We start from the raw sequence: 24,384 nt of genomic DNA on the forward strand, positions 1-24,384 counted from the left end.
TTCTTACATTTTAGATTTCAGAAAGTAATAATGTCTTCAGATTTCTTTCTCCGGGACAGAATTAAAACAAAAAATGGAGGAGGACAGGACCTTGTGTTCATGTCCTGGGGCCTTTTTACATACTTGGATGACTGTTGTGGTTTACTGTCACCTGATACGTTCAATATTTATACTTGTGCTAAACAGGGAACTTTGCCACTCTGTTTATCCTGTGGTATCTGTGCCTTTTAATATTTATGGGTATATCAGAGCATTACAGCAACGTTTTAAACCATTGTGCGCAATGTTGGATTTTAGTCTGAATTTCTTGATTTAGCAGCACGCTAGATAAAAACAAGCAATTCCCGTCAGGTCGCTCATTTTACCCAGCTCTTATTTGATTTTCCAGTACATTTACAATATCTTTGTATTTAAATGTAAAATTAAACATCATGTTGGATTTTAGCGGACTCTCCAAAAATACACCGAATTATTGATTGAGTGATGACATGAAAACGGTTTGAACCTAGATTATGTTCACGTTTGGTAAATGCAGGTTTGGGTTATTGTGAATTAATATAATCAATTTGAGTATAAATGGATGGGCGACAAGAGTTCAACCAGGGGGCAGCAGTCACCGCTTCAGTACTGACGTCTACCAGCAGGTGGCAGCACCGACCGACGCTCACTACCCTGTCATGTACCAGCCCGGACAGACGCGGCGGAGATGGCGGAAGACTGGACGTCCGGGTGACTCTTTCAAGCAACCCTGCAGTTGCTGCACAACTCTGCTGTACATATCAAAGGCGGGAGTTACAGGGGAAAGCTGGCCGCCTTGTACGGCGCTCGAGTCCGGCCGCAGGACATGGAGATCACGGCGGAGGGAGAGGCGGAGGAGCGCAGGTAGGTGACTAGTCTGGGCTGGGCTAACTACCGGCTAGGTGGTGGTGGTGGTGGTGGTGGGGTTAAGATCACCGCGGTTATATAAACAACATGACCAGAAACCTCTAGCAGTGGGAATTCACTCGTTAGTTACAGAAAGACAACTAGTCATGTCGTAGGAAACGTATTTAAATTAAGCCGGGGGTAAAAACAAACAAACAAACAAACAAACAAACAAACAAAAAAAGAAGATCGGTAGTTCGCTAACGCCGGAGTGCTAGCTGGGAAGCTAGGCTAGGCTAATCTGACGCGGTCAGGTTTGACAGTCGGGAGCTAACAGCGTTAGCTGCGAGGCGTGTTTTCCGTCAAAGGTCGACGGATGGGTTCGTGACTGTGCGATGAAAGCTGGCAGCGTTTAAACCACCCGCAGCTTTGATAGATACCGATTGGTATTCACCTGCCAGCATTAATAGTGCTAGTGGCTATTGGTAGTTAGATGGTGGTGCGACGTGTTGGTGCTCGCTGTCTCTGGTGGTGCCGGATACACACACACACACACACACACACACACACACACACACACACACACTATCTGTCTGTGTGTGTGTGTGTGTGTGTATATATACACTATAAATGGAAATGATCTCTAACAGGGTTTAAAGACATGTACATGATCTAAATAATATTCTTTTACAACACAATTGCTGAAGGACTTTTTTTTTTTTTGGGGGGGGGGAATAAATTCTGCACAAGTCCACTGGTTTTCTATTATTCTGTAACAAAGGACGCTAATTTGTTTATTTCATAGTCTGCAGCGGACTCACTTATACTGTTCAGCAGTAGGCGTCTCGTCCAGACAAATTATCACAATATTTGCATTTGTTGACGCAAAAAAAAAAGAAAAGATCTAAGTAATTAAGGTGTAGATTAAGTGAGTGCAAGCAGCTGGGTACAACTATCTTCATCCAATAAAGCCACTGCCCTATCCAGAGCCAGACAGCTTCTCCAGACAGCCTTGTTGTCATTGTAGGACTAATAAATTGAGTTTCAAACTGCGAGGATTGCTACTTTTAAAGGTCAGACAGTACAAACAAATCTGTCCTGAGGGCTTTGCCAGAGGGACAGACACCCCCACACACACTTGGACACACCCTGTTGAAACGGAGCACTGAGAAGTTACTCATTAACCTCAACAACCTCTCCAGAGTCCTGAGGAAATGCACTCAAAGATGTCCAACACACACACACACACACACACACACACACACACACACACACACACACCAATGCATCAATCAGTGCATCAATGGTCTGCTGTATGTGGAGAATGTTCTCTCTTTGTCCGTGTTACATGATGTGATTTGATTTGTTATCTCTGTGACCCAACTCGTGATGCTGCTGCTGCTGCTCAGTTCAGCTGCTTCCTACCGAGAACAGACCCGTGTTCATACATGTGCTGCTTCTAGGTTTCATTTACCTCTCAAGCAGCCACTCTGTTCACCCACTTACTCGGTCTAAGATGTGATTTTAAAAGAAAATATAGAAATTGCTATTTGGAGTTGTATCAGTATGAGAATATCTGTGTTTTTTTTGTGTTTTTTTTTTTTAATCTCGGGTTTCATCGGTGAGTGTTCGGTGGTCCTGTGTGCGTCCTGGATTCATTTTGGATCCTTCAAAAATGTTGTGCTTACAAATGAATCGCATAATAATTTCTCCAGTTTGATTCAATTTAAATTGAGGCAAATTTGTGTTTTATAATTCATTTAAGCACACACCACATGCTAAAGAAAAAGATGTACAATTAAGTTGTTCAATGCTGAAACAATGCACTCTCGGGTGTTGACAGCGCATTTGTTTGTCCTGATGTTACACTAATGTGTTCAGTTTTAAATAGCTTTCAGTTTGACTGCTGAGTTGACAGGAAAAAGAGGAAGTTCTGGTTTGTGAGTCAGCCCTTCATGTCTGTGAGGGAAAGTGACCTGATAATATTATTGCGTTTCAACACTTCTTGGGCACCAGCTGTCCATAGCTGTATCCTAAAGATAAGGTTTGGCTCTGTGGCATGAGTTGTAGGTTTGGGGGGGGGGGAGTTTATATCCATCCAATGTTCATATCAATGACTGTAAAGGTCATTAAGGGGTCAAAAAAGCGTGACTCTTGGTTTGCTGACCGGCTCTCAAGACCTTGAATCTTATGAACATGATGTTTAGAGGGAGAGAGTGGGACAGTGCATCCGTTCATGTTAGGTTGTGAGGATACAACTTTCTAGCACATTCAAAAGCACTCCCAGTTAGTCACTGAGGTTATCGGTAAGTGAACTGCTGAAGAGCCTATTTTCAATTCTGGGAAAAATGTTTTGGTTCAACATGAGTAATGATTTAAGCAACCCCTTCCTCGTTGTTAAACGTCCTCCCTTCATTCTCCTTCCTGCTGCTTCCCTGTTTTTCCTCCAGGAGGGAGCACTGGAAGCTGCTATCCAGCCTGAAGACCACAGTGGAGGGCCTCGTATCCACCAACAACCCCAACGTGTGGTCACGGTATGGCGGCTTACAGAGGCTACACAAGGACATGAACAACATCCTGAGGCATGGACTGAGGAATGAGCAGGTCAGGAAATACCGTTTCAGTCTCCCTCTATTAAAAATAGTTTATTTAAACATTTTTTATTAGCTTTTGTCCAATCTGTTATTGCTACAGCGCCACTGATCACTTTCAGCACAGGCTCCATTCAGCTCTGGCATGTGTTGACCTTTGACCTCCAAATCTTTATTCTTGGTCAATAAGAACAATGTTGTGTTTCTTACTACGTTGTATGTTTGAACACAAGGGACTCCTTGATTTTTAGTTGTGTCCCGTAACTCACTCAGTACAGCACCACAGGGCTGAGACACCTGCCCCACAGACAGCAGGCACGTCTGATCACCTGACTACCTGCACTATACCTCTGACATTATACTCTGCTTGCTGTGAAGAGCAGATCCATTTTGTTGAATTAAAAGTAAATCTGACATCATTCTTAAATGCTTAAACAATTGACTCTGGCAGCATGTAAAGTTTATTTATTTATTTATTTTTGACAACTTTGTCAAACGGGAATTGCATGTTGACCTCCAAAAATACTGAAATATGAGGAGCGCCGCTTCTCCCCGATGGCTTATTGTGTGTATTGAAGCTGATGTTCTTTGTAAATGGGTCATGCAAGCGGCTGGTTTTGTGTTGCAGGTGTACTACAAGCAGAGAGACTACTGGCCGTTTGCTTGGTGTGTTCGCTACATCAGTCCCCACCTTGCCTCGCATGTTGAACAGGTATGGTCAGGGTCAGCCACGTTCAGAGTGGCATGTGAATATTTATAAGTAGACAAAGCTTAATTTAACATTTTTAATGTGACATAAGATTTTTAACTAGTAGCGGTACATTTCACATACAGTTCAGGGTCGACTTGATCCTTCAGATTGTGAGCCTCCTTTGCGGTATAGTTTTCATGTTTTCTCATGAAAGTTTTGTGATGTATTGACGTGAAAATATGGTATACCTCATCCCCCATAAGCTTAAGCAGGTTTCCACCAACAGAGGAAACAATTGTCAGTGTTAAGCAATAATCTGCAATTAGTGCTTTATTGCTAATCTTATGGGAGTATTGTATTGTTTTCAAACTCTAGTGTCCCATAAAGGGGGAAAAAAAAATCACTTGAAAACTTCCAATGCAGACTGTGATTAATCTTTTTTTTTCTTTTTTTGACATTTGTCACAGTGGATAAATATGATCTCCGAAATATCAATCATCATATTTGGTTTGTTTCAATGCTTAAAACAATTGTTGAATTAATGGAGGTTTACTGTAAATGTGGAACCTGAAAAGGGGGCTGGAATTTTTCTGTTCTGTAAATCATAATCACAAGCTACAATGGGTTGTACAGAACAGTCAGTCCTGTCTATCAAGTGTTAACAGGATTATGCAACAGCAGAGAGACCTGCAGTCAGAATCTAATTATCATCATTGTGTCCTCTGTCTCTGACCAGCAGGGCTTAGAGCTCGCTGAGACTTGACGTAACCGTCATGTGATAATTTGTTTGTTGACGTCATCTAGTTTGGTGCTGGTATGTTTGTCTCGCTTACATCGATACAGCGTATTAATATTGATACACGGGTGCCAAGTATTATTTTATAAATGTCTCCACGTCATCCCATCCCATTAACCTCTTTGATCACAATATACACGTGTTTCTCACTAATCTCTCTCTCTCTCTCTCTCTCTCTGTCCATCCTCAGTTCAGTCACCTGGAGCCGGTCCTGAGCAGCGGGACGCAGAGTGCTGGTGAAAGCTACAAGGCCGAGCGTTGGCTGCTTCACAGCTTACAGGCTCACATGCTGTCCGCTCAGCTCCGACCTCTGCTCAGGCATCTGGGACACACACGCAAATACTACAGCGGTAAGTGTCTAGTTTAAGACAAAAGCACCCGTGTTGTGTTCCTGTCCTGTCGGTGTATGACGGTTTCTCGTCTTTCACTTTCCCTTCTCCCCGTCGCTCCCCGTCTCTTCCTTTCAGATGATGCCTTTCTGCTGAGCGAGCCTCATGTGACCGCCATGTTCCAGTGTTTGGAAGCTGTGGAGCAGAATAACCCCAAACTGCTGGCCCAAGTCGACACTGTAGGGGTGGGTTTTCTGAATCCTTCACGTATACATCACAGAACCTGTGTATTGTTGAAAAGGTGACCTGTGTGGATGTAATAATTACGGTTTACTGGAGGTTAATTTACGTCATCATGCTGTAATATTGTCAGATTTGTTTAGTAATATTTTTTTTTTTTTTTTTTCCATTGTCAGTATTTGATTGGTAATATTTTTTCCCATCCGCTGTGTTTCTCTTTTTAGGGCGCCACTTAAAACTGACTTTAAAGTGAGGGTAAATTGTGAGGAGGAGAACGGGAACATGCTTTACATTTTTAATCTCTCCCTTTTCGCCCTCCAGCTGTCGCCTCTGAAGGGCCCACCATGTCTGGGTCTGTTGAAGAGCCAGAGCCTGTGTTTGTTGCCCGGAGCCGGCGGGGCCTGGAGGAGCGCTGACACGGCTCTCAGAGGAGAACCTCTAAACCGCAGACTCACCACCTCCAACTGTTCTCTACGAGAAGCAGTCGCCACCAGCCACAAGTCTGCGAGCACAACCGGAGCTGCATCCCAAAACGGCATCAGCACGAGTGAGCGAAGGCAGAATGACGAATATTTGTGATTTGTTCATGTAATGTTATTAATGTGTAGTTCCTCCTGGGTTTGCCGGATGCTTAATGTGGCGTACTTGTCACTTTGACAGCTCTTATAAGGCTCGTTTGAGAACTAAATGTGCTGTAATAATAACTCAAGGTTATATGTCCTTTATTTGTGTTATGTTACTTTTAGTGATGAATATCTTTTGAAAATAAGGGTAGGACTTGAGAAGAAGTGCTACTTGTAATGTCACTGAGGTGAAAAATTAGTATATATATAATATTTTTTTTTTTTTTTTTTCAATTATCCCAACAGGAAGGTCAGATTATTGTTGGGTCCATTTTACGGACGCTTAGGGTCATGATTGTTCAAATCTGCAGCTTTGTTTTACAATATTTACCAACATTTGGGTGGTTGATTTTTGGCAACAGAATCAGGAAATACTGTAGTTTAGTCTTGGACCTGATCTCGTGTGTTTGTGTCTGCTGTGGTTCAGGATTTTGAGGATGCACAGTGAGTGTTGCGAACGAAGAGAATTTGGTCACTATTTTGTAATCACTACATACAAGCGTGGCGTTGGGGAGGGTTGGGGTATGTTGCTATGAATACACTACAGTTTGTATGTGAATAGACCGACTGACTCACCCATACAGAGGCCTGATTGTTTGTGGACAAGGTCAGTTGTTGAAGAATGTGTTGATACAGGCTACAAAATTCAATATCCTGAATTTAGGGTGCTCACTAAAATGGATTAACATTTTATCTGGACTAAATATCCTGTGCATATTTTTCTTTTATATTTTTGTCAGGTTTTTTTTGCATTAAAGACAACAAAAAGGTCAAATTATCTCTATTTATACATGCCTGAATTTGTGTCAGTGGAGTTATAGTCTGTGCAGCATATGACTACCTCCATCCTTAGACACTCGGTTCAGAGAAGGAAAAGCGTGCAATAGATCTTGTGAGTAAACGGTTGACCGAAAAATCAAAGACGGATAGTCGTACAGACATAATGTAAGCCAACCCTGGTCCTTTCTACATCGGCAAAACATGAGCAAGTGACAGAGAGGCAGACCCATTACCTTAACTTTTTCCTATTTTGGAAAATGTTTTGTAAAAGCACGTGTCTCAACCCCTCCCCATGTCTTCTGCTTGTTATCTTCCAGACACTACCTCTCCAGCCAGCAGCCCGGGAGCTCCCTGGGTGTGCGTGTCCAGACCAGGGGAGAGCGAGCAAGGCGTGACGTCCCCTCCTGGCCCAGGGTCGGTCCCTTCCATCTCCCTAACCGAGTCCCCCTCGCCCTCTCCCCTTCAGCCTGAGGCCGGGGACTCTGGTGACGGGGACTCTGACGATGGTCCGGAGTACCTGGCTATCGGTAACCTGGGGCAACGCAGTCGCCGTGACTCCCGAAGCTCCACCCACAGCAGTGAGCAGGTTGAGACCAAGGACCAGCCGTACCAACTGTACCAGCGGAGTTCCTTGGTTCTGGCCCCGGCCCCACCGAGGCGCTCTTCTTTTTCAGAGGGCCAGAAGGGGCCGGGCAGGGGGTCCCGAGGACACACCCGCTCATTTTCTGACACGGGGCTCAATCAAAAACTCAGGAATGGTGAGTAAGTCGGGGTGATCTGTGATCTTTTTTTTTTTCATAAATGCCTTTTTACGACATCTTTCTCAGTTTAAATGAATGAGACTATTTTCTTATGATTGAATGTTGCAACGTCTTCAGTCTGGAAACATCTAGGCCTTATTGTTAGCATGTGATAAACGTATACATATGTATATATATGTACACACAGACCATTTACATGAATTCAAATGGTGCCATTCAGCTTCAGTTAGTAGGTCGTTATCTTCCTCCTCAGTTGCGTTGTGCTGCATGTTCATAGATTAAAACATGGTTAGTAAAACTTGGAGTAATCATCTGAAATTGAGAGTTTACTCATTTAGCGTTAATGTCACTTTCAAGACTAAAGTGAACCTTCACATGATGTTTTCATAACATTTGAAGGTGAGATTTAGCTGGCGTTAGCTGCATAGTCTGTGCTTCTTTTGAAACTCCGTAACGTGGTTTAGCTGTGACTTTCTTAATAGGTGCACACTTCCTGTCTGAAGGTTTTACTGCTTGCTGAATTAACACGGACTCTTTGTGCTCAGACTGTTTCCTCCCCTTGGCTTGAATTAACCTTCTCTCTCTGCTCTATCTCTCTCTCTTCTCTTTCCTTTACTGATTGTGCGAAGGAGGGGGCCACAGAAAAATCACCATAATAATAGAGGATCCAGTAGCAGGTTGGCAGTGCAGTCTCACTGTACTCCATCACTTGATCCCGCTCACCCTCCTTTCTTTTATTTTTCTCTGCATGGTGATAAACTCTCTCCATCCTCCTCATTTTCAGTCTTGCGTTCAGCTCATCATTTGTGCTTTTGGACTTTTGAACTGTTTTGTTTTAGTTGTTTATTTTATTCAGGTCAAACTGATTTGACAAAGCCATGAATGATCACTGTCATTGTTGTTGTTTTCTTTGTTCATGCACACATTTTTCATGACAGATCCATTGTTTCATTGAAAGAATTATGGAGTGTTCAAGCGTTGATATCCCGATCGACATCCTGATTGACATTAATAATTTATCCTAATACAATATGTAAAAATCCACAAGTAAAATGTCAGAAATAAAGCGAGCAGTTTTCTTGTATTTATCACATCTGCAGTACATAGTTACAAAGAAATGAAATAATTCAGTGTAAGTTTATACCTTTTTTTTTTTTTTTTTTTTTTTTAACTAAAAGTCAGAATTGGGTCACTTGTTTACCGGTACAGATTTGTTTCTGCATGCAATAAAATTAACCATCTCCATAGATTTTATTGATTGTTTGACACAAAGACAACAATAAAATCAACCCATTTAACTGGTTCCTTCCCCGGCCTTGATGCATGTTCCCATCAGTGTTGAGTTCAGTGACTGTGGGTTTTTATTGATTAAAGGCTGTTAACATGGACTGTTTTCTCTCTCAGAATCGGCAGGTGACAACTGCTGCATGGAGGACTACAGCCCGTTCTCACCCCAGCGCAGTGACGCCAGCACCTCCAGTTCTCTTTACATGGAGTCTCGTGAGTTTTCTGTTATTCTGTTTGCGGAACTTAATGATTTTCTTTGACAATTATGTTTTAGCTTCTGTTGGAATTGGTAAAAGAAAAGTTTCAGTTAAGTTGTTTTTGAAAATGTTTTTAAAACAAAGATTAAATTCTTTCTTATTATTTAAAGAACTTGAAAAATGAAAACATAGTTATAGTAATAAAAGAAAAAAGTTAAATGTTTTTTGTAGTTACAGGTTTTATGTGCTCATCCAGAGATTGTTTGAAGGAATATCTGTGCTAGAGGCAGTTCATAACAATTAAATGTGGGCGGAAAGAAAGTAGGAAGTTCCTTGAAGAAAGATGAGTGTTCACTTCCTGAAAGTTCATGTTGCAACCATGTCAGCTGACTTGTAAACAAGACACTCTGCATTCTCAGCAGGGAGGTTGTGGAATAGCTGTAAATGTTTCATTGAGGATAACATGTTCTTATTGATTCACCACAGTATTTAAAGTGAAATTGAGTTTGTCTCAGTGCGGAGATTGTGTCGTGGTGGGTGGCGATACTGTAATGTAAAATGTTACGTTAAACTTACTCAAGTGCTTTACTTAATGTGCCCACTCTACTGTAATCTAAAGGTTTATGTACTTGAGTATTTCCAATTCAAACAAGTTTATACTAATTTTTTACACTGCTAAATTTTTGATTAGGCTTCAGCTGATATTCTTCTTTTTCATTCTGCACTCTTAAGATATAATCAGCTGATAAATTATGATGCACTCTTACTGATTATATTTCCTAAGAGTATATAAAAGTATTTCCACCTTGGCTTACTATAGCAGTTAAAGGGTGCCTCCACATTTATTCATTAGTAGAAATGACCCAGTTATATAGTATAGTAATTACAGAGGTCATTTTCAAATTTTATATAAGATGCAACCATGCTGTTGGTTTTTGAAACAAAAAAAAAACATTGTCTAGTAAGCTGAAAAAGATGTCATTAAAGTTCCAATAGCAAAACACTTGTGTGCAAAAATATCATTAATCTGTTTTAATGTATTGGTTTTTAGTTGTCTTTTTTTGGTTCCTTCAGATGGATCCCAGCACGAAAATGTGGCAGATGGGATGTTCAGGAAGCCGTCGGAGGGGCAGAGCCTCATCAGCTACCTGTCAGAGCAGGACTTTGGCAGCTGTGCTGATCTTGAAAAGGTCGGATCTTCATCCAATATAAATCTAAATTTGATTTAATTCAATCAGAACATAATGTAAAAAGAACAGGTGAACTTGAACTTATGGTCAAAATGAATGATAATGAGTATCCTCTCCTGTCTGATTTCTAATTTTATCTCTGCTCTGCAGGAGAACGCTCACTTCAGCATCTCAGAGTCCCTTATTGCAGCCATCGAGCTGATGAAGTACAACCTGCGGCGTCGGGAGGAAGAGGGCGAGGAGGAAGGAGATAGCGACTGTGAGATTCAGCAGCTCAAGCAGAAGATCCGCCTGCGAAGGCAGCAGATCCGACGCAGCCGTCTGCCACCCTGCACAACCGCCCAACAAAGTAGGCCAGCATTAGAAGAGGACTGCAGTTCGATAAATGACCTAATCATCTGTACAGATACACTATTTTTCTTTCACATGATGAGAGATCCTTTCACATACAGAGGAACGTAAATGCAATACAAACACGGTCTATGTTGTTATCCATCGAAGACATGCTCTGATTTGACATTTGATTTCTGTCTTATGCTTAATTTCTCTCATCTCCTTTTCTCTGTGCAGTTTTCCACTCGACTGACAGCGGAGGCTCCAGGAGGAGCTCTCAGGACTCCTACCAGGGCCTGTCTGACTCCGGCTCAGATGAGGAGGTGGAGGAGTGCGAACTACGAGGTAGAGAGAGGGAATGAGGAAACATCACGGAAAAACACTAACTGAATTCAGTGTATTGTGAGGGTTGTTTTAGAGTTTCACAAAAAAACGAACTCCAAAAATCAGGTTTTGTCTCGATGATTAGGATCTGAACATTATAATCAATGTAATCAAACCTCTTTAATACAGGAATATGAAGATACGGCATGTCACGTATACACAGTGATGTGATGCAGTTAACAGCCTTACCTTCCTGCTTCACAAACCTCTGACCAAAGTATTGACATCTTCAGAAAAATCCTTTGCAGACTTCATAATTTTTTCACGTGATTGAGTTGTTTTCTGTTCCTGTCATAATTCATAACCTCATCACCACACTGCCTGCTCACCAAGCATTTCGGGTTTTACCATGGACCATAAACATGAAGGAGTACAGAGGTTACAGAAAGGTCTTCTCTGTGTGTGTGTGTGTGGATTTAAAATGTTGGTATCTAGAAATATATTACAGTCATGTGAGTGAGCACATGAAGGATTTATACGGCTGTACTCATTTTAGAGGATGTGGTTGGTCTAGAAAATCATACTACAGGATGCATTCCTTTAACATACCGTATCTGAACATGGATAGCTTTGATGCCGTTACCATGGGTTGAGGTTTTCATATATATACTTTATATATGGGTTGCACTCTATATGTATGTGTGCAGCTCTGTGGGGTGGTAAAATGTTTGTGCATGTGGTGACGGTTGTGCTGAGTGTTAGTTTCTGTCTCTCAGATGGCTGCGAGGGTCAGTCCCTGCTGGCGGTGTCTCAGAACGGCCTCTCGCTGTCACTCGCCTCCCTCTTCTCAGGTATCTGCAGGCTGTCATGGTGGGCGAGGCTCCACAGCTGCACGCCGACTATTTGCCTTGGCCGCGCTCCTCTGAGAGGAAACTGGTGGCTCCGCTCCAAACTGAAGAATCGTACCTTTTTAATCCTCTTAACATTACCTGTTTATAATTTACTTTCCTCTCTTAGCTTAGTCATAATGATTGATTTTAGTCCAAATCTATCATTATGTGCAGCTCTCATTACAGTTACAAGTCAACCCCAAAATGTACTAATAATGTACATTTCAACAGGGTCACCTTGTGATGAGATGCATACACTCTCTATTTTAGAATTCTTGCTCTGTTAGCTTTCACTTTCGAATTCACACTCGTGTTCGTAGTTGTACGAGGTCTCGCAGCAGCGGCCCGCAGAAAACATTTGAAGATACAATGCAAACTGTACAGCAGAGCCATTCAACATTAACATCACATATCTCATTTGGTTCACTGATCTGGAATTAGTTGCAGTGCTTGCTGGCCTGGTAGGATTATGTTGAAGATTCACAATAGATTATTTTGCACAAAAATAATCAACCTGATTGGGGAGGGGGCAGATATGATTACAATAACAGGATACATACAAACATTAATTTGTACAAACAGCAGAATACTAGATAAAAAAACATGAACAATTTCAGTTTTGTCCAAAATCCAAACTTCTGAAAATTGGAGATAAACACCATTCTGAGACAAACTGCTTAAATTTACAACAATTTCAGTCCAGACCGGCAATCAGCTGTCAATAAGAATTGATTTTCCCTTTGAACTAATTATGTTCAGCTGTCGAAAGGGTAAACACAGCTGCTGTACTTCGGTGCCTTTAGTGTATTTTCCGGGTAAGGCTCTCCAGTATCATACAACTAAATCTTGCTACAGTGTCTCAGTCTGGAGATGAGCCAGCAGCCTTCTCAATCAACTCTGTTGAACTATGCGCTTGGCTGTTTGTGTTGGTGCTTGTTGCTCAGTGCTCTGGGGTTTTGGTGGTGCAGGAGGACAGATGTGCCTGTACCTGTTTAGTTTAAGATGGTTCATGGGATTAGACGAGGGAGTTAACAAATAGCAACCTGTGATGACTCTGACTTCATGGTTTATCACTCAAAAATCCATCCATCCGTCCATCCATCCGTCCATTCATCCGTCCATGTCATTATTCATTGTCTCAAACACGTGTCCAGCGACAATGAGGAGTGATTGTTGTCACGTACTGTACACATCCTTCCATCTTTGTTGCTCCCTCACCAAAAGGTTTCTGGATTTGATCAAGTAGTAGTGTCATTTTCTTGATACCAATGTCAAAAAATGTCTCTATTTAATTTAGTTAGTATTCTTCATGTGTTACAGGTCAGGGTGCAATTTCTCCTAAATGGATTCTATTCGCATGTGATTGTGTCTTATTTTCTCAATGCATTTGGTTTATAATAAGGTGCTTAAAGACAGACAGGGAAAAAGAGTAATCAATTAAATATTCCTCCAAATCCCATCAACTCTCTAATTGTGCTGCGATTGCACTTCACTCTTCTGGACACAAAATGAACCAGAAATCTTTAGGCAAAGGCCTCTACTCACACGTGCTTTGAGCTGTGTGTTTGAAATCATCCCCCATTATAATCACTTTGCAGTTGACAATCAGCCCAAACCATCAGTATAAAAATCTTCAGACACCATTCAGGCCAACCTGAGTATTGTTTGTACCTCTAAAGCTTAATGTTTTTTTGCTGAATAATTCCAGTAGAAACTATTCTTGATTCCTGTTTCTGCTTCCTCTTGTTGACTGTAAACCTGAATAGTTCTCAAACTAATCTGAACTTCATGTCAACAAACAGGAATGTTGATCCTGTGATAAGAAATTTCCCCTCGGGGATTAATAAAGTGAAACAAAAAAAATACAAAAATCTCTCCAGGTGGTCTTCCTGTTCTGCCAAACCTGTGCTGCTTATGTCTTCGCCTGCATGTTGTTTGTGAACTTTTAGAAAATAAATGTGGTGGGGATCCTACTGAATCTGTCATTGCATGCCAGCTGCTGAATTATATATAACACATGCTTGAATTTCATCAGAGATGAGATTTTTTAATTTGACTTAAAGGTTCAGTGTGCAGGATTTAAGAGTACCTTTCGGCAGAAATGGAATAAAACATCTAAAATTACGTTTTCTTTAGTGTAACATGACCTGAAACTAAGAATCATTGTGTTTTGTTACCTCAGAATGAACCCTTCATTTCTGCATCAGGAGCAGATCCTGTTCCACGGAGCCGCTGTGTTTCTACAGTAGCCCGGAACAGACAAACTGAACTCGCATGTTTTTCGCAAGTTTTGTGGCCACCGTAGATGCTTCCCTTCATCGTTACAGTCTGCCACCTGACCACTACATGCTTCTAAAATCCTTCACACTGCTCCTTTAAGTGTTTTAAGAAGAAATAGTTTTCCTCGAGTTGTCTTACTTTTGACTCCCGAACACATCTATTTCAAATGACCTCCTCTCACAGCTTTGAGCGCTCCTTTTCTGTAGCGAGCACTCTGTTCTGTTCTATAAGGCCTTTCTGGGCAAATTTATCCATCATCTTTACATTTACATCCAATTCTAAAAATCATACATTTGGGTGTTATTATACAAGTAGTGTGAATAGTTTAATATCTATAGCTTGTGGATAAAAAGGGTTTCTTCACCATGTTTCAGCTTCTTCCCCTCAGTGGTCAAAGTGTCTTTTATTTTACTGTTGCTGTATCTTCTAGATGCAGACATAAAGCGCAGTGTAAGCTCCAGCGGCAGGTCCTTTCTCAGCTCAGAGTCCATGTAAGTAACCATTGCCCTTTCCCTTCAGATTTTTTTGCTGTCATTTCTTGTAATCCTTATAACTGAGTGCCAAAATACATGCATCTCGTACTTTTACGCTCACTTGTATTACTTAAAGTTTCTATTCCTCACAGAAAAAGCACACATTGGATTAAAAAAAAAAAAAGCCCAGGGGATGTCAGCAGGGACTTTCTTCTGAAAAGTTTACTCATTTCTAATTTGAGCAGAAGTGTAAACCACGTCGGGGGTTTTAGTTGGTAGTGGAAACAGAAAAACCTTTGTCAAAACCTGTTCTCACATTTTTAAAACCTGCTGTCTTTCTGTGCGCGTTTCAGCTCTCCCTCCTTCCTGCAGTCCAACTCGGCTGAGTCAGTAGCCATGGGCCTGCTCAGGCAGTTTGAGGGTATGCAGCTTCCTGCAGCCTCCGAGCTCGACTGGCTGGTCCCAGAACACGACGCTCCACAGAAGGTGCGACATCTTGCTGTAGTACAGAGCAGAATAGCACTTCTCTAAGCATGACACTCGACAGGCAGTAATTCATTTATTTAAAAAAAAACAAAAAAACACTCGTGCAGTACTTTTTCTAAATGTGGTCCCGGTAGTTTACACACAGTGAAACACCAGAACTGAACTTTGATCTCACTCTCTCCCAGTTGCTGCCAATTCCTGACTCTCTGCCGATCTCTCCTGATGATGGCGAACACGCCGACATCTACAAGCTGAGGATTCGGGTCCGAGGCAACCTGGAGTGGGCACCGCCTCGACCGCAGATTATCTTTAACATTCACCCCGCCCCCAAGTGAGTCCACACCAGCTTTTACCTGCCCTCACTGCCTTTCTCCCTCTCTTGTGTTGTTCATGTCTTCCCGTTTTAATCTGCCATTCACTTGCTGCTTCATCTTTGTCATTACAAGCACAAATGGAGCGGTGCTTAAATAATGAATGTATTTATTACTAAGAAGCTGAAAATTACAGCAGAATTTGGGGACGAGCCTGCAGGACTTTTAAATGATTAATGGCACATTTCTGTTTCTGAACTGATCTCGTTATCACTGTGTTGGTCACAAAAAGACTGTGGAGCTTCTAATTTGCTTCTAATTGCTTCTAATATGCACTGATCAGCAACATGCAAAGTGAAGGACCAACAAGCGACTGTTTGATGATTTGAGTTCTGAAATATGTTTGGTTTTCTAAGTAAGGAGCTCAACTGTTTTTTGTCTTCATTTCTAGTTTTATCAACAGAGATTTTTTTTTTTTTTTTTTCCATACATACTGAGGAATTTGATCCTGTTGGTCATCTGTAAAGTGCATTTACCTTAATAATCTTCAGACCACTGTCCTCCTTCTTTGTGCCACCAAATGTCTGTTACTCACAAGTTTCTTTTCCATTTCAGGAGGAAGATAGTTGTTGCTAAGCAGAACTACCGCTGCGCCGGCTGTGGCACCCGCATCGACCCGGGTATGACCAGCAAACACAAAAACACTTCTGCACTACTGCAAATGGTGGAAACAGCTTTTTTTTAACGACTTTTTTTGTTTTGTTTCTGTCTAAACTCTGAAAATCCGTTTACATTTAGAGTTTCACTTCTTGTTTTTGATTTAATTTCACAATCAGAAGCTCTAACACTTCTGCTCAAATATAGACTTATTCCAACTTAAGCAGCTGCCCTCCAAGTTTTGTTTCTTTTGTGTATATATATAAATGATTTACAAAAGAAATGTTTCCATGTTGTGCTCAGACACAGATTCTTACCATTTCTTACCTCTGTCCCCACCTCAGACTACATTAAGCGACTGCGTTACTGTGAATACCTCGGCCGTTACTTCTGTCAGTGCTGCCATGAGAACGCCCAAGCGGTGGTTCCTGGTCGAGTGCTGAGGAAGTGGGATTTCAGCAAGTACTACGTCAGCAACTTTGCCCGGGACCTGCTGAGCAAGATCGCCGGAGATCCGCTGTTCAACCCCAACGACATCAACAGTGGCCTGTACAAGAAGGTCAAAGTGCTGGAGTCTGTTAGGGTGCGTTCAGAGGCAGCAGCGGGATGAAGACTCTTTTAAATTGTGGCTGTTGTCAGCATGTTTGTTTATAAGCATCTATTGTAATTACCAGTTCCACAGTGGTTGATCTTTACAACAATTAGCTGATACAGCCGCAGTGCACCAAAACCCAACAAGGGTTCACTGAGCGTAAAGTATCGCTAACTGTTAAATACCAGACTGGTGACCTGTCGTTATCTGGATGAGAAACCAGAATGAAAAGAGGCATTCATGCCTCTGACAGCCACCATTAAGATGATGCTAAAAATGCCACTAAATTCTTCAGTGTTGCTGTTCACTGGCCTGAAGCATACAGTATCTGTCCTGTGGTATGGTCGTTTTTTTTTTTTATTTGAAGATATTGAAAAAATTCCACAGCAGCCTAACAAAAACTGCTTTCTCTGCAATTGTGGTTTTGTAAACTTCCACAAATGTGAAGTCCATTTTCTAAAAGATTGTAATTTCTTTTGTTGTGCACTAATTTAATATTTTTTGATTGAGAGCATCTAATTTCCCAATGGGCAATATTGTACAGTATGTTACAGCATTTTTCTTAAAGGTGGGTTGAGGCTGCTTGTTATTCTGGCAGCTAGAAATATGTGAAATTAACTGTTTTCCACCTCAGTCAACTGGCAGGAACACTGAATATTAAACGCTTTAACATCTCAGGTGGATGTGGAGAAACTGGCTTAATTCTCCTTTTTTTTTAATTTTTATGGATTACGCTGTATGGCAGCTGTAGTTGTTGTCTGCTGATGTAACCGGTGTTTTCCAATTTGTTGTTTAGGTTTTGAGGGTGCAGCTGTTTCACATGAAAAATCTCTTCAAGACCTGTCGCTTTGCGAAAGAGTAAGATGTCTATGCATTTTTTTTTGTTTTACAATTATTTCAGAAACTTTGGGGGCAAAATGATACGAGTGTGTTTCTGTGTGTGCGTGTCCCTCAGGGTGCTGGACCAGTTCGACAGCCTGCCGGGTCACCTGACTGAGGACCTTCACCTCTTCTCCCTCAACGACCTCACCGCTGTGCGCAACGGGGAACTGGCTCCCCGGATGAAAGAGCTGCTTAAGCTTGGTACCATGCATGTAGCCGGCTGTGTGGTAAGATAACCCATCAGGTTTTTGGTGCCTTTTCCTCTAATAAAGAGCGTTTATCTTGTTTATGTATCGCTGACTATCGGCGGCAGTCCAACGTCTCATTTTCCTGTCACCTTTTCTCTGACCGTCCCCAGCTGTGCCAGGCGAAGGGCTTTGTGTGCGAGTTCTGCGGCAACGACAAAGACATCATCTTCCCCTTCCAGCTGAACAAGTGCCAGCGCTGTGAAGGTGAGCCCTCTCTGCTGGTGGCAGGCCTGGGCGGCTCCAGAGCCCCCTTCTCCCGCCCAGCCGCTCCACTTTCCTGGAGAGACTGGTTGATCTCCAAACCTCGTAGGCTGGCAAGGGCCCTCCACCAAGACAGGAGAGAGGGGGAGGGAGGGGAGGAGGATTTAAAGCTAGAAGTAGATCCGGAGGCGAAGAGTGGAGAGCGAGAGGAGTCGAGGGACACTGCAGAAGAAAGAGGGGGAATATTTCAAGCTTTTGCGCCTGGAAAACTGCTCAAAGTATTTTCCAGGAGTAAGGTTAATGAGGAGAAGCAGGAGAGTACAGGAGAGGCAGTGTGGGAGAAGGAGGAAGAGATGGAGTCAAACAAAGAAGGAGAGGAGAGAGGAGATGATCAACGTAAGGGGGCGTCTAGCAAAGAGAGAGAAACGAGCAAGGAAAGAGATGGGCATTCAAGAAGGGAAAAAGTCAATTTATTAAAGGTCCTACAAATAGACAGAATAAAGAAAAGCATGCCAAGAGGAGACCGAAGAGACGGTGACAATGAAACATGCAGCAGCATTGAAAGTTTAGATGAAGTGGGACAAGAGGGAAAAGCACGTTGGACGGTATCGGGTTTAGTCAGTCGAGTCAAGAGTTTCTCAAAACGAGAGATAGAGGATGAAAGGAAACCAGAAGTGAAAGAGGAAGATGGAAACGAAGAGTTTATAAACAGATTATCAGAGAGAGGAGAGGATACAGTGGAGGAAGTGGAAGCACAGACAAGGCCCGAACCAGAGGCAGTAAAAACTGAGAAATATACAGTGATGAAGCTGCTAAAACCTCGTCAGCTGACCGCTGTCTTCTCCCGAGGGAGAATCGAGGGAGAGGATGATGGGAAAAGAGAGGTGAATACTAAGGAGGAAGAACCACCAGCAGTTAAATCCCAGACTGACTGGAGAGGCCGTAAAACTCGCAAAGCCAGGAGGGAAACCAGAGGCAGGAAGTTAAGAGGAAGGGGGGCGAAAGATGACACGGATGATTTGAGTGAGTGAGTGAGTGAGTGAGTGAGGAGAGGAGGAAGAGCATCATAAAGCTAAAACGTATACGAGAGTGAGAACTGCTGTTTCCTGGGATCACAAATGTCTAGAAAACTGAAGTTACCCAAGTACAACTTTAACCAGCCAAGTTACAGGACAGTAAGTTCAAAACATGAAAAGATTATTGTGTTTATTTCCAGATATCAAAAATGGATGATTGATTACAGTAAACTGAAGACTTCCGGATTAATTGTCCTTAAATAACCCAATCAAGCAAAAGTCTGTATTCATTTTAGTTTTATAGTGGTTGTATTTTGTATTTTCTCATTTTATTTTTAACAGTGTTTGTCGTTTGGGGTTCTCCAATCTCTCCTTGTAGTGCTGCACAATTTTAACCACACTGACAATCCTGACTGTTTGTAATGAGATAATCACTAGTACAACTAATAGAACTACGACACAAGCATTATAGTAACCAAGTCAAGTGAAGGAATAGTTTGACATTTTGGGGAAAAACTCGTATTCACTTTATTACCGAGAGTTAGACGAGAAGATCATTTCTTCTCTTACATTTGCCCGTTAAACGTAAAGCCACAGCCTGCGGTACGTTAGCTTAGCATAGAGACCGGAAACAAGAGCGAACGGCGAGCCTGTGATAAAAGCAGTTTAGCAGCTGGTCTAAAGCTCCCAACTTGATGGGTTACATCCCGTGTGTTTAAACTGAAGATATATTATTACAACTCTAATCTGTGGCGTAATGAGGGTTGTTTAAGAGCGATCCGTCTCCTCATGTACTCTAACTCTCTGCAGGTGAATCAGTGTTTCCTAACTGGCTCTGAAAATGTCAAACCTATCCCTTTTTCAGGTGTTTTAATTTTTCCACGTGTATTAACTGAACTCTTCTACATGTTCATACCTCTCGCTCCTTCAACCTTCTTGTGGTTCGACACGCTTTCACACTCCTCCTCTCCTGCTCTCTTGTGTTGTGGAGTTGCTGGTGCTGCAGTGGTGTTGGTAATGTTTTGGCTCAGCTGGTGGAGGGTAGATATTCTGGCTGCTATTTGGTGGTGGATGTCTTTTGGTTTAGTCTCTGGAGGTGTTGGTTCGGTTTCGTACTTTCCTGTCTTTGACTCTGAGCTTTGCGCTGCTTCTCTCTTGGCCACTTTCCCCGAGAGAGAGAGATTGCTGCTAAAAGATAACTTCTTTTTTGGGGAAGGGATGGAAGATGCTACTTAAGTAATGCATCACTCATAAATGTTGACATTTCAGTATGCTTTGGTCCCGTATTTCAGTTTGGCCTTTAGTTAACAGTGGGCTGTGATACACGTGTCTCCTGAGCCAGTGGAGGTTTCCTCTGTCTGATGTGATTTCATCGCCCTCTAGTTCTTTGTCTCTGAAATCAGTCGTGTAGATTCAGTTTAGGGGAAACCTTGCACCTGTTGTTGTGCCGCCTCATCTGTTCATTTTGAAGTCATTTTGTTTTTATTTTGGAGGTGCCCACATGTTTTTTTTAGAATGAATGTGTAATTTATCCTTATGAGCTGCTTTCTTTGTCTGTCTGCTATTTAAGCTCCATCTTCATGTGAACATGAAATAAACACTATTTTTTGAATTTGAGTTGTTTGTCATTTCATGAATCCATCACTACTTTTATTTGAAAACGTTTATTTACTTGTCCTTGGAGCACCTTGGTAGAGTGGTTGAACAGTCGAGAAACTCTTTGCTGGTCTGTTTGTGAAGAGCGAGATGTGTCTGAACAGGTTTAGGTTGAGGTGTGTGTGTTTCCCAAGACACGAGTTGTCTCATACCTGCTCCTCCTGCTCACTGCCTCGCTGTCTCAAACTGCTGCGCGTTTTATATCACTCTCCCTCACCTATCCTCCCTCAGGTCTGATTGGTTGCTCTGTTTGTGCATCTCATTGTCAGAAAACTGGTTGAACTGGTTGACGTTTGAGAACGCTGCTTTGTTGTGTGGTTTGGCTGTGGACGCAGGACGGCTCCCGTTCTCCCCTTCTGTGCTGTGACTGTGTTGCACTGCTGAATCCCTGACTCTTGTTTCTGTGATGTTTTTCCTGTTTCAGAGTGCCATGCGTGTTACCACCGCAGCTGCTTCCAAACAGGTAAAGGCTGCCCTCGATGTCAGCGGCTGGCGGAGCGCAGAGAGAGGATGGCGCGCAAAAACATGGAGGAACAAGAAGACGAGGGAGGCGGGAGGTAGTCCTGGCACCACAAGAACCTCGGGGAGGAGGAAGAAGAAGAAGAAGAGCACAACGCGACCATGATTGTAGTCACTGAGCATCTCTCTGTCCGTTCCAGCCCTCTCAGACCTGGCTGACAGCAGCCGCTGCAAACAGCTGTGCAGGTTTGATTTTATCAGGGCATCATTTGTTAGCAGGAACATGGCTGCTGATTTCCAGATAAATATTTTCTCTAAGCCCCCTTGCAGACATGCACTTTACTATGTATCCTGCTTGAAAAAGTAGACCGAGTGATTATTATAAAAGAATGAAGTGACGTTCATGGGAAAAACAAAAGACAAAAAACTCACCCTCTCCATGTGGCACTTTTCTAGTTTGATCGTTACTCAAAGAATATTCTCACATTTTCTCAAAAATATAATTTTGGCTCATCATCAGAATTTTCTTAGTTTTATTTTAATTTGATTCAATTTCCTTGTACAAAAAACATAATTTCTGACAGCGTCTCCTTTCGGTCGCCTCAAAACGAAGTCACTGCTGGCAGTAATTCCTGTTGCTCCAAAACCAAGTTTTAAACTGAATTATTGTGGCGGCTTGGGAGAGAAGTGAGAACACTTTTCCTTTTGTCACATTTTCCCTTTTTTTTTTTCCCACCTTTTTTCAGCAGTGCTGAATCATTCCTCAACTAATCTAATTCCTTTTGTATGAGAAAGTGTGAATGATAAAACCTGCTGCCTTACAGATATTTGACGTGACCCGTGTTGCAGTTTCATGTGTGAAAAGAGCCAAAGATTGTCTCAACTTGACACCGCTTCCTGTATGATGGTATCTGTACTAAAACATACCTTTTGACACAAAAAAAAGAGGCTCAGCTAAAGTTGTTCTTCTTTTTTTTTTTTTTTTGTGTGACCTAAAATGTCAGGATCATTTGTTATTTTTAAAGAAGAATCAAATTGGAAGTTTAACATTTGAGCTCTTTTATGATTTGACTGATGGTCAGCGCAGATACAGTTTGAATTTGAAAATTCTGAAGATATTTAACTCGTGCTTTGTTGTCTCCTTACTGTCACCTTTTTAAGCTTGTTGTTTTTTTTAGTTTTTTTTTTAGCCACGTTTATGTGCCTCCGGGACCAATTAACTGGCAGAGATTGTGGAGTCGCATTGGAAAGCTCAATTTATAGATGGACTGGACTTCAGATGGTTTCGGTGTCAATGTTGGAAATATTTTAAATGAAACTGCAAAAACGCTGCATATTTCTGCGTGTGTGTGTGTGTGTGTGCGCGCGCACATATCTACCTGCTGTGTACAGATGGTTTGCACCAGCCTTATCCGCCTGTTTTCTAACGTTGTAGGTTTTGGAGTGACGGAGAGCGTTGGGTTAATTGCACTGATCCTGTGTGTTTTTGTTGGAGGGGGTGAGTTGAGACGTCGCTCTCTTTTTCTGCTGTTTGTCGTAAGAACATGAAGTTTCATCTTGAAATGTTAGTGTTTCTTTAATGCAGTTCCTGTCAGTCAGCTGGGCTTTGTGCAGGGTTTTCAGTTCAAAATACGAGTTCCACGGTGTGACATCGTTGTGCTTTTAATGTGCAGCAGAATTGTTTGCCTTAATTCTTCATATTTTAGTTGTTGTTGTTGTTTTTTTTCCTTCAGTCAGGGCAGTGCAGTGGTTCCCAGGTTTGTGGCCTCCTTGACAGTTTAGAAAATGTCTGAATATTCTTTTAAATATTTATATCACAGTCTTGCCTTTGTGCTACATATTTAGCCTGAGCAAGCAGCCTATTTAGTAAGCTTAAAGACCGGAAACTCTGAGAGTGGCGCTGTTAAAAGGTCAAAAGAGTTGTAAAAAAGAAAGTGTAATAACAACTATTTGCTGTTAAATGGGCCTATCTGCCGGGGTGTTTTGTGAATGGGACCACTAACCTTTTTGAATGTCCTTTGGGTCTCTGGTTAAGCTAAGCTAACAGGCTGCTACTAGCTACATACAAGAGAGTGGTATTAATCTTACTTTCTAACTTCCTGCAAAAGCTCAATTAAGCATATTTCCCAGCCGTTTTCTTAAAAATGAAAGAATATCTACTCATAACCAATGCTCACAGGTTGAGGCCTTACCGTGGGCAAATTTTGAGTTGCTGAAGCAAACGGTAACTTTTCGTCTCATTTTTTAACATTTTTATTTGGAGGACTTTCCGAAGGCCGAAGAGGTAAAAGTCCCCAATATCAGAAAGAAAAATAATCCAAATATTATGGGAGCGTCGGACAATATAGGACATTTTACAAAACAAATGCTTTTTTCCTTTGCTTGCACTTTCAATCAATTGATGACCCTCTCATATTTAACTCATAACACTCCAACGTTTAGTATCCACGGTCTAGTATACCCTTTAGACATTTTCTTACCAGTTGCAGCCTGTCTGTAACTCATGCAGTTTTTCAATGTTTTTTATGGAAGATTTTAGGGCTTCATTGAAGTGTCTAATTAGTGTTTCTTTTGTGAGCTGGATTAACCACCAAAGTATTGTCATGATTAAAGAATAAAGTTTTAGGAAAACAAATATGTACCTGAATGCAAGTTCAATTTTTTTTTTTGCCCTCGATTTGAACCCCAAATCCAATTTTATGTGCACTAACCTTTTAATAGATTAGGTAAATCCCATCTATAAACGACAAACAGACTTTACTTTGTGTGTTCAAACCCTCATGAGATGAAGTATTTATGTCCTCACAAGTGTCCCTCAGGCATTAAAGAGACGCTGTGACCATGTCTTGAGTTTTGAGGGGGCTGCTTTTAAAAGAAACGCTGAACTCTTCATTTTGAGGCTCCTAAACGGCTGAAAACCTCCTTAACTCAGCTGATTGATTGTCTTTGGACTGCCTTTAACACGGAGGAGCAGGAGGTTTAAAGTGCACTACAGATGAAAGTGTCTATTATTAAAATGGTTAATTATTGTTATTATGATTATTTTATGTGTTCATTTGCTTTGGTTCTGTAATTATGTTGACAATAAATGACTGGCTTGACTGTTAACAAGTGTCATTGTTAAACCTGCAGTACGAAACCTTTTCGAACCAATCAAGAATATCTGCGTTTGCGCTCGCCATCAATTGCTATCTAACGTTAAACACACGTTTACATGCCGGTGCCAG

General features: G+C 41.8%; 1 protein-coding gene across 4 annotated transcripts; it reads left to right on the forward strand.

The window, feature by feature from the left end:
- The first annotated feature begins 703 nt into the window (after positions 1-703).
- On the forward strand, positions 704-24,268 carry rubcn (rubicon autophagy regulator). Of its 4 annotated transcripts, none has more exons than XM_069702240.1 (22): positions 704-882; positions 3,315-3,468; positions 4,084-4,167; positions 5,133-5,292; positions 5,410-5,516; positions 5,833-6,058; positions 7,232-7,672; positions 8,305-8,352; positions 9,080-9,175; positions 10,234-10,349; positions 10,500-10,698; positions 10,920-11,027; positions 11,783-11,857; positions 14,607-14,667; positions 15,003-15,135; positions 15,321-15,466; positions 16,062-16,126; positions 16,448-16,686; positions 17,492-17,553; positions 17,651-17,804; positions 17,936-18,029; positions 21,123-24,268. In XM_069702240.1, the coding sequence occupies exons 1-22, from the start codon at positions 845-847 to the stop codon at positions 21,257-21,259; spliced, it is 2,943 nt and encodes a 980-aa protein (XP_069558341.1). In that variant the 5' UTR covers positions 704-844; the 3' UTR covers positions 21,260-24,268. The 4 variants fall into 4 exon arrangements, with proteins under 4 accessions (XP_069558341.1, XP_069558343.1, XP_069558342.1 ...); XM_069702243.1 differs by lacking the exon at positions 704-882 and adding an exon at positions 2,983-3,170; XM_069702242.1 differs by lacking the exon at positions 11,783-11,857.
- Positions 24,269-24,384: the final 116 nt, after the last annotated feature.

Source organism: Brachyistius frenatus, unplaced genomic scaffold, assembly GCF_029030835.1.
Source record: "Brachyistius frenatus isolate BFR_SWC_R1_liver_20210118 unplaced genomic scaffold, ASM2903083v1 Contig_41, whole genome shotgun sequence".
NCBI lineage: Eukaryota > Metazoa > Chordata > Actinopteri > Embiotocidae > Brachyistius > Brachyistius frenatus.

Bases quoted from the DNA above. Each gene is read 5' to 3' on its own strand.
- rubcn (XM_069702240.1), top strand. From the start codon at position 845: ATGGAGATCACGGCGGAGGGAGAGGCGGAGGAGCGCAG. The intron at 5,293-5,409 runs GTAAGTGTCTAG...TCTTCCTTTCAG, and splicing joins CACACGCAAATACTACAGCG to ATGATGCCTTTCTGCTGAGC. The intron at 11,858-14,606 runs GTATCTGCAGGC...TGTATCTTCTAG, and splicing joins ACTCGCCTCCCTCTTCTCAG to ATGCAGACATAAAGCGCAGT.